At 40.6% G+C, this 14189-nt stretch overlaps 1 protein-coding gene across 2 annotated transcripts in view; it reads right to left on the bottom strand.

Moving 5' to 3' along the window:
* Positions 1 to 1306: 1306 nt before the first annotated feature.
* The window catches only part of LOC124138084 (transcription termination factor 2-like), a 34666-nt gene continuing 21783 nt past the window's right edge, over positions 1307 to 14189 (bottom strand). The window contains exons 16-26 of one of the 2 annotated variants that reach the window (XR_007220100.1): positions 14082 to 14170; positions 13825 to 13916; positions 11965 to 12223; positions 10945 to 11097; positions 10075 to 10142; positions 6823 to 6976; positions 5820 to 5902; positions 4667 to 4741; positions 3885 to 3968; positions 1582 to 2829; positions 1307 to 1509 (exon numbers count right to left, since the gene is read on the bottom strand). Coding sequence is in view for 1 of the 2 variants with exons in the window: in XM_048393279.1 (XP_048249236.1) it covers positions 2769 to 2829; positions 3885 to 3968; positions 4667 to 4741; positions 5820 to 5902; positions 6823 to 6976; positions 10075 to 10142; positions 10945 to 11097; positions 11965 to 12223; positions 13825 to 13916; positions 14082 to 14170 (1118 nt within the window). In the remaining variant the exon portion in view is untranslated. Of the gene's footprint in view, positions 2830 to 3884; positions 3969 to 4666; positions 4742 to 5819; positions 5903 to 6822; positions 6977 to 10074; positions 10143 to 10944; positions 11098 to 11964; positions 12224 to 13824; positions 13917 to 14081; positions 14171 to 14189 lie in introns of both variants that reach the window. The other variant, XM_048393279.1, reaches the window with a different exon arrangement.

The following is a 14189-nucleotide window of genomic DNA, read 5'->3' as shown; positions in this document are numbered from 1 at the left end:
CTATGTGAGGCTCAAAACTCGTACTGGAACTTATCCTCGTCCTTGGTTCACAGACCTAATTGTGGTCATGTGGATAGAGCATCTACCCAGAGAGTGGAAGGTCAGTGGTTCAATCCCCTGGTTGCGTCAAACCAGAAGACTTTAAAAGGTTGTACTTTTTACCCTGCCTGGCACTGACACTAACTTGACAAAAGGACTGATTGGCTTGGAGTCAGTATACTATGTCTGAGTGAAGTATCCATGTTAAACTGCGGCATGGTATCTCAGTGAGCTAGCACTATAAATCGGCATCAGTCCGGACTAGTACAAGCAGCCACAGCCACACACACACACAGCCACACACACACACACGCACACACACAGCCACACACACACACACACACACACACACACACACACACACACGTGCATGCACGTCGCTATATTAGTGCAATAATCTTGGACATGTTGTTAAACCCCATTTCACGTCGGGATCTAAGTGAAAATATCTTGAACACAACATTAAACCCATTTCACCTCACAGACCTATTGACATGAGATTGATTAAAATGATTGTTGGTGAAGCTTTGGTGAAACATACAACATGGTGCTGACAAATCAAGAACCATAAACAGGTTGAAGTTTTCTTACAGACACTGAATTCATTAAATTTCTATTCTCAACACCAGAGTTGTGTGTTGTCTAACACACACTCAGCAATAACCCAGTTCCATGACAATGACGTGTAAATAATCGAGTCAGGACCAATCAATCCAGTGATAAATATTGTGAGCAAAAATCGTGCCTTACAGCTCAATGACACACATTCACGAAGTCGGACCAACCGATCTATTAAGTCGCCTCGACTGGGGACCATTTCTTACCTAGAATCCCCTTGGAGGAGGTGCTTGAGAGTTGCCTATATTTAATATGCTCTTCATATATCTTATGTATGTTTTAAACACAAAACCCATGACAACCTGTTTCTGGTGCCCATGAAGATTCCGGGTTAGAATTGGTCTTCAGCAACCCATGCTTGTCATAAGAGGCGACTAACAATATCGGGTGGTCAGGGTCGCTGACTTGGTTGATACATGTCATCGTATCCTAGTTGCGTAGATTGAAGCTCATGATGTCAATCACTGGATTGTCTGGTCCAGAATTGATTATTTACCGACCGCCGTCATATAGCTGGAATATTGCAGAGTGCCGCATAAAACAAACAAACTTCAGGGAAGTTTCAGTGGCCAAACTAACTGGGCCACTAACATCAGTTGGATGCAAGTCCCTTGGATACCTCTTGTAAAACGCACAACAAACCATAATGCATGTTTGAAATATTTATCTATACATAGCGAATAAATAGGATAACAAAAGTATGCCATTAAAATGACGTAGAGTCAAGTCCAGCTGACTGGAACATAAAGTCTTGCACTTCAGTTTCTGGATATTTCCAGGGTGAGGAGGTAAATGTAACAATGTATCAAGAATGTTACAGCTGTATCATGGCAACAAGTATATCACAATGACCTGCAGGCAGCAATGTTACAGCTGGGTCACAATGACCTGAAGTCAGCAATATTACAGCTGGGCCACACTGACCTGCAGGCAGCAATGTTACAGCTGGGTCACAATGACCTGAAGTCAGCAATATTACAGCTGGGCCACACTGACCTGCAGGCAGCAATGTTACAGCTGGGTCACACTGACCTGCAGGCAGCAATGTTACAGCTGAGTCACACTGACCTGTAGTCAGCAATGTTACAGCTGGGTCACACTGACCTGCAGGCAGCAATGTTACAGCTGGGTCACACTGATCTGCAGGCAGCAATGTTACAGCTGGGTCACACTGACCTGCAGGCAGCAATGTTACAGCTGGGTCACACTGACCTGCAGGCAGCAATGTTACAGCTGGGTCACACTGATCTGCAGTCAGCAATGTTACAGCTGGGTCACACTGACCTGCAGGACATAGCACTAAACGGTAGCACTTGCAAATATCATTCAACAGAAAAATAAATACCACAGATATATTCAAATTAAGGTAGCGCACGCTACCTAAGATACCATCAAAACAAATAGGACATGAGCATGTTCCACAAAGCCTCTTCCCAGTCAGATGATCGTAACTCCCACATATGATAGATGTACCTGTAAGATCCCTTTGAGGAAACACAGAAAAGTAGCTGATGTTTTATGAAGGTATGCCTTTGAAACGCTTAAAAAAATAAAAGAATTGGTTCTCAGGCAATGACATAAGAAAAGAAAATGTGGGCGGGCTGGGTTTTTTTTGCTTGTTCAAACTAGTATGTAACCAAATAAACAATTGTGAGAAAGAGCCTCCCTATATAAACAAGCATACAAACTCCTACTGCCGCCATGACCATAACACGAGATGTGCAGTAAAGCATTGCACATGTAAAGGTAACTGCGTGCTATATGGGATAACATTTTTTTTTAGTATTAGGATTTTATATTTTTATTGAAAATGGAAATAAAAACGAAATGTGTGGCAGACTTCATGATGATGTGGGTGGTGCCTGAGAACCAGGACTATTCTTTTTTTTAGCCCAACAGAAATCAAAGACAAGTTCACAATGAAAAGCGACTTCACCCTGGACATGTGTTCTTTACCTCTGAGCTTCTCATTCCTTCTTTTCAAACACAACTCATCCTGTCTACTACTTAACAGTGGCCTTTGTACCTTTCTCCCACAGCAAGTAAATGAGTCTTTTAGCAAGATTCCAGTATTGGATGACAAGTTCCTATATACTATCTACATGGTATGGTTAAACATTAAACATCTGTCGTAGATCGGCTAGTGTCAGCTTCTGGCTGCTAGCACCAGATCTGGAAAGAGAAAATATAATATATATTTGTACAGTACCAAATATTGCCCCATATATAACATTCACATATACTAATAGTGACTGAGTGTGTGAGTTTTTACTCCACAATATTCCAGCATTATAATGGCACCTAACATGGACTTCATACATTCTATATATGTAAGAGAAAAAACATCAGTCTTTAAAAAAATTCATCTGGACCAGACAATTCAGTGATTGAGCATCAATCTACACAATTGGGATATGATTACATGCATCAACCATGTCAGTGACAAGCATGATCTTCACGAGGAGACACTATCAGGATGTCAAGGATAACAGTGCAGTACGAAGGGTTTTATACTGTCTCAGCAATATTCAAGCCATATCACAAGGGACACCAAGGTTCACACTCTGATCCCATGTGGGGAACTGAACCCAGGTTTTCATCATGACAAGCCAATGGTCTGACCACTTGGCTACCGCCTACTACAAACTTCCCAAAGCCCAGTTTCCACCCTTGACAAACTAGGCTCGATCATAGAGCAATCAGTGGCTATGAAGAGTTATGTCCCTTCTATGTTCCTCTTATTGACCAATCAGATTCCACCTCTCATTTCACTTGAATTTGCTTCAAACATAATGGCAGTGCCCAGTGAAGACGATCTGATCGATAATCAAGGTCTATATTGTAATAAAACAGGTCTTGCTTTTTGAAGTACATCAAAACATGTGAGAACCTTGATTAAAACATGAAAAGATTTGGAAAATATCTGTTGACAGTACACATGCTTTGCAAATCCTGCAATCAACCGAAATCTGTACGGCAGTTTACAGACAAGATGTTGAATTCATTCCGAGAATTTGATTGGACTGTGCATAGACTCGTTAGTCCAGCCAAAATGTAACTCCATATTTCCAGCCTAGTTCGAGGGTGGAAACCAGACTTTTATAGTCAGTTAACTCCCTTGCCTCAGGAAGATGCCTACTTCCAACACGGACACGGGGAATAATAATAATAATATTGTCAAATACAATGAGCAGGAAGAATGTGGGGAAGGAGATTTGTTGACGTACCCTGAAAGAACATTCTTGGCTAGAGAGAGCTTCCTCTTCTGCAGCTCCAGGATCTTCTCCTCTATCGTGTCCTTACACAGGAACCTGGACAGAGATCCTTGTGGTCAGGCAGTGCAAACAACAGTGACACATCTCATGTACTTCCTTTCTACTTCAGACCAAAGCAACTGACTTACTTGTGTTACTATTGGATAGTATTCATAAATACATGCTTGTGATATAGCCGGAATCGTATGGTCGAATCTGCTTTTGGAAGAGGTTTTCTATTGAATACAGAAAGGGTTTTGTCACTTTTATTTACAGTTTTATCATTAAATATTTGGTGGGTGAGTGGGCAGGAGAAGAGAGGGTTGGGTAATAAATGACAGGCAGGTCTGTAAGGCAAGTAATTAAACTGGTCTGACGTAATGAGATCAAGTTAGTAATTGGTAAACGTAAAAAGATCAATTTGCTTCACTTTCCATTTCGGTCAATTACCGCTGCACTCAGCAATATTCCTGCTATATGATGGCAGTCTGTATATAATCGAGTCTGGACCAGACAATCCAGTGCTTGACATCATGAGCATCGATCCACGCAATTTGGATACAATGACATGCATCAAGCGAGCCTGACTACCCGATCCTGTTAGTCGCCTCTTACGACAAGCACAGTCGCCTTTTACAGCAAGTATGGGTTGCTGAAGACCTATTCTACCCCGGATCTTCACGGGTCACTTATGTATAGAGCTTGTATTGTTAGATATCTGGTTTAGAGAGAGCCTGTGTATGGAGGAGGCTGACCTGTGTATAACGACATCCCTCTTCTGACCAACACGGTAGATTCTGTCGCAAGCCTGTTCCTCCAGAGCGGGGTTCCTGTACAACAGTGGGTTGCCATAAGGTCAAACATAGGTCAAACACAGGTCAAACATAGGTCAAATACAGGTCAAACATAGGTCACACATGTGTCAAACAGGTCAAACATAGGTCAAACACAGGTCACACACAGGTCTTTATCTCCAAGTTGTTGTTTGTTGTTTGTTTGTTGTTTAACATCAAAATCAGGAATGGGTTTCTGAAGACCTATTCTATACCGGATCTTCACAGGTCGAGTTGTTGTTGATTGTCATTTACCTAATGAAGGAATACAACTCAATCTTAGCTTGAGACATAGAGAATCTCGTCCAAGTGTCTTTTGATATCCAATATATCATCATGAGTCAATAAAAGTTCAAAACAAATAGGCTTGCCAAGGAGTCGAAAAACTTTGCCAACAGGTGTTGATATATTGAATATCAAAATGGAATGCAAAATTATGTCTGTCTGAATCATTAAAACTATTTCAATTGCAGTATTAACATAATATTTAACTGACATTCTATTTTCCTAAGTAATATATTCAGATTGTCCTCTTCTGATTTTCTTCACTCACGAAAGAGTGGTGTTACAGTCAAGGAGATCACCTCTCAGTGCAGGGCTTCTGAGGATGAACAATGTCCTGTAGATGACGTTAAGTAAAGTGTGCCAAATGTCATCAGCCTGTACATGTCAAACTGGTCAAGTGGTCAGAAATCGCATTAACCAGCAGGCTACACCACCGCCACCCTCGTACTACGTCCTAGAGACATGTAAGGAAGCAAAGATTTGGTTGGTTGGTTGGTTTGTTGTTTAACACCCCACTCAGCAATATTACAGCTATATGACGGCGGCCTGTAAATAATCTAGTCTGGACCAGACAATCCAGTGATAAATATCATGAGCATCGATCCACACAATTGGGATCGATGACATGCATCAACCAAGTCAGCGAGCCTGACCACCCGATCCCGTTAGTCGCCTTTTGCGACAAGCATAGTCACCTTTTACAGCAAGCATGGGTTGCTGAAGACCTATTCTACCCCGGAATCTTCACGGGTCAAAGAAGCAGTGAGAGAGAATGTGTTCATGCCCCTACCAGTGGTTATCTAACAGGAACAGGTGACTCCCACCGATGAGGTTGAGGCCAACACCGCCGGCCTTCAGCGACACCAACATCACCTGAAAAAAGGCAGTACTTAGAGTTACCTACCTTGGAAATGTTTTAACACCATGACAGTTAAACTTTTACATCAGATGCTAGTTCAGGACTCTCTGGCACTTATCCAGGATTCCAAACTGAGAGACCCTAACAGGCAAACTATGAAAAAAAATTTGTTATTTTCTTCAAATTGGGATTCTTTTACAGTTCATATTTTCTTAAATTAACAGATATTTTAACATTGAATTTTGACATCCTATTCAATGCAATAATACTTAGCATTAAAATCTCTTACTCTTTATTAGTCCTGTTATCTGTGAAATACAGGTTACAAATGCAAATCCATTTGTAGTTACATACATGTATATGAACATGAATTGGGAAATCTTAATTCCAATTTGGGAATTTTTAACAACATTTGCTGCAGACTGGGCTTCTGAGCAGGTCTAGATATATCCCTGACACTAGTTGAATCGAGCGAAAGAAATATATATACTGATGGAAACAAATAAGGGAACACAATACTGCAGAAGAATATATCCTGCCATGTTGAAGATGAATGGTGTGTCTGTGTCACGAGATGGGAGACATGGTCCCCATGGACCCTTCACAGGTCTTTACTTTCCATCAATACCTACATCAAGGACTTCATGTACATAGAAATATTCAACTGTGGGATCAATAGGTCACCTGGCTGAAACATGTCAATAGACTTTCAAGACTAGACAATATTTTTCCTCAAAAGATTATTTTGTGAAAGAACATCCCAAAAGAGCACAATGGAAATACATGTATGTCTTTTATCAAATCTTCACCAGGTTTTGTTATTTCGGTATTGAGTCCACCTGCCAGAAACACTTGTCTCTAAAATTCTGCAGGAGTCTATCTCGCTTCTCAAGCTGTAATTCAGTCTTGTTAACACCATGTTACTCTCACATACCTCTGCCCCTTTTGGGTTTGTGTTGAAATCTTCCACCATGTCGATCCTCTTCTTGGCGGGGATGCTGCCCTGTATCACGTTGTAGGTGATGTTGACCCTCCGCAGGTGCACGGCGACGATGTCCAGCATCTTCGTCCACTGGGACACAACCACACTACACAAAATACAGGGATGATGCAATCTGCTGACACCATTCTTCTACTTAATTTGAAACTGAATGCTTTAATGTCAGGTTAAGGTCTAGAATGTCAAGAAATCAGATGATGATCCGATATCAAACAAATGCAGTCTTCATGGGTTATGAGTAGCCATATTTTTATGGATCAATACTTAGGCTATCGATGTATTCATATGCACGTCTTTGTGAAAATTCTTAACTTAGAGGTAACAATTAAAAATTGATACCTTGTTTTAAGCAATCAGAATCAAGCATTCTTCAATGTCATGAAAGCATATTAATTCTAAAACTAAAGCGTTTGGTTCTGCATCAAACAGAAGAGGTACCGATTCTACAGTGAGACGACCTGAAATTTCAAACCACAGTACCGGTAGGTTTATCTCCTAAATCGCCCCTCCTACCCCTGCTACTTTCTTATAAGTTTTCGAAGAGATGCATAAATAATCAAAGTATCATCCAGAATATCAGGGATTCAAACCACAGCCCGCAGTAACTAGGGTCACAGTAGTGCCGAGTGAATGGTGAGGCCTTACACCACTGGGCCAGCGGAAACTCTCAATGAGTGAACAGGATAGGATCATTGGAGTGATGATGTACAAAGAGTGTTGGTGTACAAAGAGTGCTGATGTACAAAGAGTGTTGGTGTACAAAGAGTGTTGGTGTACAAAGAGTGCTGATGTACAAAGAGTGCTGGTGTACAAAGAGTGTTGGTGTACAAAGAGTGTTGGTGTACAAAGAGTGTTGGTGTTCAAAGAGTGTTGGTGTACAAAGAGTGCTGATGTTCAAAGAGTGTTGGTGTACAAAGAGTGTTGGTGTACAAAGAGTGTTGGTGTTCGAAGAGTGTTGGTGTACAAAGAGTGCTGATGTACAAAGAGTGCTGATGTTCGAAGAGTGTTGGTGTACAAAGAGTGTTGGTGTACAAAGAGTGTTGGTGTACAAAGAGTGCTGATGTACAAAGAGTGCTGATGTTCGAAGAGTGCTGATGTACAAAGAGTGCTGATGTTCAAAGAGTGCTGATGTACAAAGAGTGTTGGTGTACAAAGAGTGCTGATGTACAAAGAGTGCTGATGTACAAAGAGTGTTGGTGTACAAAGAGTGTTGGTGTACAAAGAGTGCTGATGTACAAAGAGTGCTGGTGTACAAAGAGTGTTGGTGTACAAAGAGTGTTGGTGTACAAAGAGTGTTGGTGTTCAAAGAGTGTTGGTGTACAAAGAGTGCTGATGTTCAAAGAGTGTTGGTGTACAAAGAGTGTTGGTGTACAAAGAGTGTTGGTGGACAAAGAGTGTTGGTGGACAAAGAGTGTTGGTGGACAAAGAGTGCTGATGTACAAAGAGTGTTGATGTTCAAAGAGAATTGATGTACAAAGAGTGCTGATGTTCAAAGAGTGCTGATGTACAAAGAGTGCTGATGTTCAAAGAGAATTGATGTACAAAGAGTGCTGATGTTCAAAGAGTGCTGATGTACAAAGAGTGTTGGTGTACAAAGAGTGTTGGTGTACAAAGAGTGTTGGTGTACAAAGAGTGATGATGTACAAAGAGTGTTGGTGTACAAAGAGTGCTGATGTTCAAAGAGTGATGATGTACAAAGAGTGTTGGTGTACAAAGAGTGTTGATGTTCAAAGAGTGCTGATGTACAAAGAGTGTTGGTGTACAAAGAGTGCTGATGTTCAAAGAGTGATGATGTTCAAAGAGTGCTGATGTACAAAGAGTGTTGGTGTACAAAGAGTGTTGGTGTACAAAGAGTGTTGGTGTACAAAGAGTGCTGATGTACAAAGAGTGATGATGTACAAAGAGTGTTGGTGTACAAAGAGTGTTGATGTTCAAAGAGTGCTGATGTACAAAGAGTGTTGGTGTACAAAGAGTGCTGATGTTCAAAGAGTGATGATGTTCAAAGAGTGCTGATGTACAAAGAGTGTTGGTGTACAAAGAGTGTTGGTGTACAAAGAGTGTTGGTGTACAAAGAGTGATGATGTACAAAGAGTGTTGGTGTACAAAGAGTGATGATGTACAAAGAGTGTTGGTGTACAAAGAGTGTTGGTGTACAAAGAGTGTTGGTGTACAAAGAGTGATGATGTACAAAGAGTGTTGGTGTACAAAGAGTGTTGGTGTACAAAGAGTGTTGGTGTACAAAAAATGTTGGTGTACAAAGAGTGATGATGTACAAAGAGTGTTGGTGTACAAAGAGTGCTGATGTTCAAAGAGTGCTGATGTACAAAGAGTGTTGGTGTACAAAGAGTGTTGGTGTACAAAGAGTGCTGATGTTCAAAGAGTGCTGATGTACAAAGAGTGTTGGTGTACAAAGAGTGCTGATGTTCAAAGAGTGCTGATGTACAAAGAGTGTTGGTGTACAAAGAGTGTTGGTGTACAAAGAGTGTTGGTGTACAAAGAGTGCTGATGTTCAAAGAGTGCTGATGTACAAAGAGTGTTGGTGTACAAAGAGTGCTGATGTTCAAAGAGTGCTGATGTACAAAGAGCGTTGGTGTACAAAGAGTGCTGATGTTCAAAGAGTGCTGATGTACAAAGAGTGCTGATGTACAAAGAGTGCTGATGCTCAAAGAGTGCTGATGTTCAAAGAGTGCTGATGTTCAAAGAGTGCTGATGTAGAAAGAGTGTTGGTGTACAAAGAGAGTTGGTGTACAAAGAGTGTTGGTGTACAAAGAGTGTTGGTGTACAAAGAGTGTTGGTGTACAAAGAGTGCTGATGTTCAAAGAGTGTTGGTGTACAAAGAGTGTTGGTGTACAAAGAGTGTTGGTGTACAAAGAGTGCTGATGTTCAAAGAGTGTTGGTGTACAAAGAGTGTTGGTGTACAAAGAGTGTTGGTGTACAAAGAGTGTTGGTGTACAAAGAGTGCTGATGTTCAAAGAGTGTTGGTGTACAAAGAGTGTTGGTGTACAAAGAGTGTTGGTGTACAAAGAATGTTGGTGTACAAAGAGTGATGGTGTACAAAGAGTGTTGGTGTACAAAGAGTGTTGGTGTACAAAGAGTGATGATGTTCAAAGAGTGTTGGTGTACAAAGAGTGATGATGTTCAAAGAGTGTTGGTGTTCCTCCATCTCGGCATCAGGTTGTATCTCACCTCTTTATAACAGATCCTGGTTTGCTTTCTTTCCTAATTGTTTGCAGCGTCGACATTAATTCTTTCAACTGAAGCAAAAACACAATAACTGTCAAGATGAGGGATGCAACTTTACCTGAGACTTTACAAGCCCGAACAGTGCTCACCTCCTAAAGTTGGTGGGTTAGTGGGCCAAAATCTGTGTTTATGCTATTTTCCATTTGTTATACGATTTAAAACATAGGTAATGGTTGAATGCTTTAGTTGTCTGTTGTTGTTTTACGCTGCAATCCAGCTATATGATAGCGGACTGTAAATAATCAAGTCTTGAAAAGAATCTCCAGTAGGGGTGTCAAGATATATAGAAATATTGATATATTGCTATATGTAAGCACTTAAAGTCAATAAATCGATTGTTAAATCAGTTTCCGATCAATAGTATCGATTTCAGTTAGTAATTTCGATAGTTTCGATTGTATTTACCACATTAATAAAAAAACATGCCACGCTGTTCAAATTTGTTTTTCTTTTGATCATGAGTGGTAGTAATTTACACATGGTAATGTGGAAGTTTCTTTTTCTTAAATCATTAGGTTAAAGAAAAACAAATCAGTCATATCTCAAACTTTACTTTTTATTTGTTGTTATGGTTATCACAGTTAAAGGAAACTTCAGTTCCAAGGTTTAATTCAATATCAATAGTTATCGCAATAGTGATTTCCAGACCAATAGTCACCCCTAAAATCCAGTGATTGACATAATGAGCAGCAATCTATGCAAATGGTATAAGATGACATGCATCAACCAAGTCAGCGAGCCTGACCACCCGATCCTGATATTATTGCAGGATTATTATTCTGTAAGTTTGATTCTGGTGTTTGGACAATATACCTTCGTGCTTGAAGCGGACTTCTCAAACAAGGGCGACGACCCCGCCTTGGCCCCGTCCTCCCCTGCTGACATCTCCTCCAACATCATCCCCTTCATCTGCTCCTCCAACGTCAACTCAATGCCCTCATTCTCCATCGTCTCCTGCTCAATGTGCTGCAGCAACACACATCATAAAGTTATACACATCTAAAAATTGTGGTGTAGTGGAAAATGATATCACAAAGGAGGTGACAACAAGAGGTTCAATAGTAAGGGAGATGACAACAAGAGGTTCTATAGTAAGGGAGATGACAACAAGAGGTTCAATAGTAAGGGAGATGACAACAAGAGGTTCAATAGTAAGGGAGATGACAACAAGAGGTTTAACAGTAAGGGAGATGACAAGAGGTTCAACAGTAAGGGAGGTGACAACAAGATGTTCAATAGTAAGGGAGATGACAACAAGAGGTTCTATAGTAAGGGAGATGACAACAAGAGGTTCAATAGTAAGGGAGATGACAACAAGAGGTTCAATAGTAAGGGAGATGACAACAAGAGGTTTAACAGTAAGGGAGATGACAAGAGGTTCAACAGTAAGGGAGGTGACAACAAGAGGTTCAATGGTAAGGGAGATGACAACAAGAGGTTTAACAGTAAGGGAGATGACAAGAGGTTCAACAGTAAGGAAGATGACAAGAGGTTCAACAGTAAGGGAGATGACAACAAGAGGTTCAACAGTAATTGAGATGACAACAAGAGGTTCAATAGTAAGGGAGATGACAAGAGGTTCAATAGTAAAGGAGATGACAAGAGGTTCAATAGTAAAGGAGATGACAAGAGGTTCAATAGTAAAGGAGATGACAAGAGGTTCAATAGTAAAGGAGATGACAAGAGGTTCAATAGTAAAGGAGATGACAAGAGGTTCAATAGTAAAGAAGAGACAAGAGGTTCAATAGTAAGGGAGATAATAACCCATGGTGTAATGCTGAGGAGGATCACAACTTTAGGTTCAACATTAAGGGAGACAACTCCTACACTTACATCCCTCATGAGGCTGAGATGGCAGCAGCACTGACGAAGTCGCAAGAGGAGGACCAACAGCTCGCTCGCTCCAGCCTTCTTTCCTTGTGGCTGAGGGACGTTGTCAAACCCTGCCCCATGGGAGGTCCACGCCCCTCCCCTCCCACTCTGTGAACTGCTGTCCCTGAAGGGGTTGGACGATGACGAAGACTCGGAGGTACCTTGATGTATCCCCATCTCCTTCTCCTCGTGACGTTTGACATAGTCCTGCACAGTCGATCTGGAAAAGAGTGGCTTTGATGTTCAATTCTTTGAACAAGTTTTAAAAGAGAGCTTTGTGTTGTTTTTCCTTGTTTTTGTTTATGCTTGTTTGTAGTTTAACGCCTCAATCAGCTACATTCTAGCTATCAGACAGCAGTCTGATAATAATTGAGTCTGGACCAGACAATCCGGTGATTAACCTCTTGAGTATCAATCTAAACAATTGGGATATGATGACATGCATCAACCAAGTCAGGGAGCCTGACAACCCGATCCCATTAGTTGCCTCTTACGACAAGCATGGGTTGCAGAAGGCCAATTCTAACCTGGATCTTCATGGGTCTAGTCTTAATGTAAAGAAGCACAGCATAACAGTGAAACTCCACGTTCGAGACTCTTAAACATATTATAGAAGAAATGGTTATCTTAAATTCTTTTCACAAAGCCGCTTAATTCAGTATGGTCATATTTTCATGTGTTTCAAAGTGTTTGTCCAGTTTACGGGTGCCAAAATACACTTATCACATCATTACAAGGTACTTTCAGAACAAAAAACTGATTTCCAAGTGAGCCATGAATGCACCTGGGACCTATCTCAACCATGCCATGATGATTTCAACCATGCCATAATGATCTCAACCATGCCATGATTTCAACCATGCCATGATGATTTCAACCATGCAATGATGATTTCAACCATGCCATTATGATTTCAACAATGTCATGATGATTTCAACCATGTCATGATGATTTCAACCATGCCATTATGATTTCAACCATGCCATTATGATTTCAACCATGTCATGATGATTTCAACCATGCCATTATGATTTCAACCATGCCATTACGATTTCAACCATGCCATGATATCAACCATGCCATGATGATTTCAACCATGCCATGATGATTTCAACCATGCCATTATGATTTCAACCATGCCATTATGATTTCAACCATGTCATGATGATTTCAACCATGCCATTATGATTTCAACCATGTCATGATGATTTCAACCATGTCATGATGATTTCAACCATGTCATGATGATTTCAACCATGCTGATGATTTCAACCATGTCATGATGATTTCAACCATGCCATTATGATTTCAACCATGCCATTATGATTTCAACCATGTCATGATGATTTCAACCATGTCATGATGATTTCAACCATGTCATGATGATTTCAACCATGCCATTATGATTTCAACCATGCCATTATGATTTCAACCATGTCATGATGATTTCAACCATGCCATTATGATTTCAACCATGCCATTATGATTTCAACCATGCCATGATGATTTCAACCATGCCATTATGATTTCAACCATATCATGATGATTTCAACCATGTCATGATGATTTTAAACCATGCCATTATGATTTCAACCATGCCATGATGATTTCAACCATGCCATGATAATTGCAACCATGCCATAATGATTTCAGCCATGCCATGGAAACACTTATAAAAGGAATTTCAAACCCTTGATATGAACAGTCTGCAAAATCATATCAACATGTTGTTAAATAAAAAGAAAAAACTCAATTGTATGCATACAACGGAACAACTAGGCAGAGTTGAGCCGATTGTTTAGTTTGTTAAAAACATCTTACTTTGTCTGGGCAAAGACTTTGTCATATATCTTTCTCTCCTCCGGTGTCAGCTGGACCTCAGAAGTTTCTACTGACTTCGTTGGTAGATTCACCTGACGAAAAAGATGAACAATGTTCAAAGTAAATTGAGAGTTTACATGCTTTAGACTGGTAATAATTACAGTAGACAGTTTACATACCAACTGTACACAGTTTACCTACTCATTACAGATTTCTACTGCTGACTGTCGAGAGGTAAGGGAGACAAAGATGCTTACTAAAGGTTTCCCTTCTTTCCCAGTCTGGTTCTTGGTGCGTCGCAGCAGCAGCGACCTGACAATGGTGTTCAGTTTGGTCGTCCCTTGGGCTGGGGAAATAATCAAGCC

This window comes from Haliotis rufescens, unplaced genomic scaffold, assembly GCF_023055435.1.
Source record: "Haliotis rufescens isolate VD_foot unplaced genomic scaffold, xgHalRufe1.0.p SCAF_12, whole genome shotgun sequence".
Lineage (NCBI taxonomy): Eukaryota > Metazoa > Mollusca > Gastropoda > Lepetellida > Haliotidae > Haliotis > Haliotis rufescens.
Note: the sequence above shows the minus strand (reverse complement) of the source record. Positions and strands in the feature narration are given on the sequence as shown.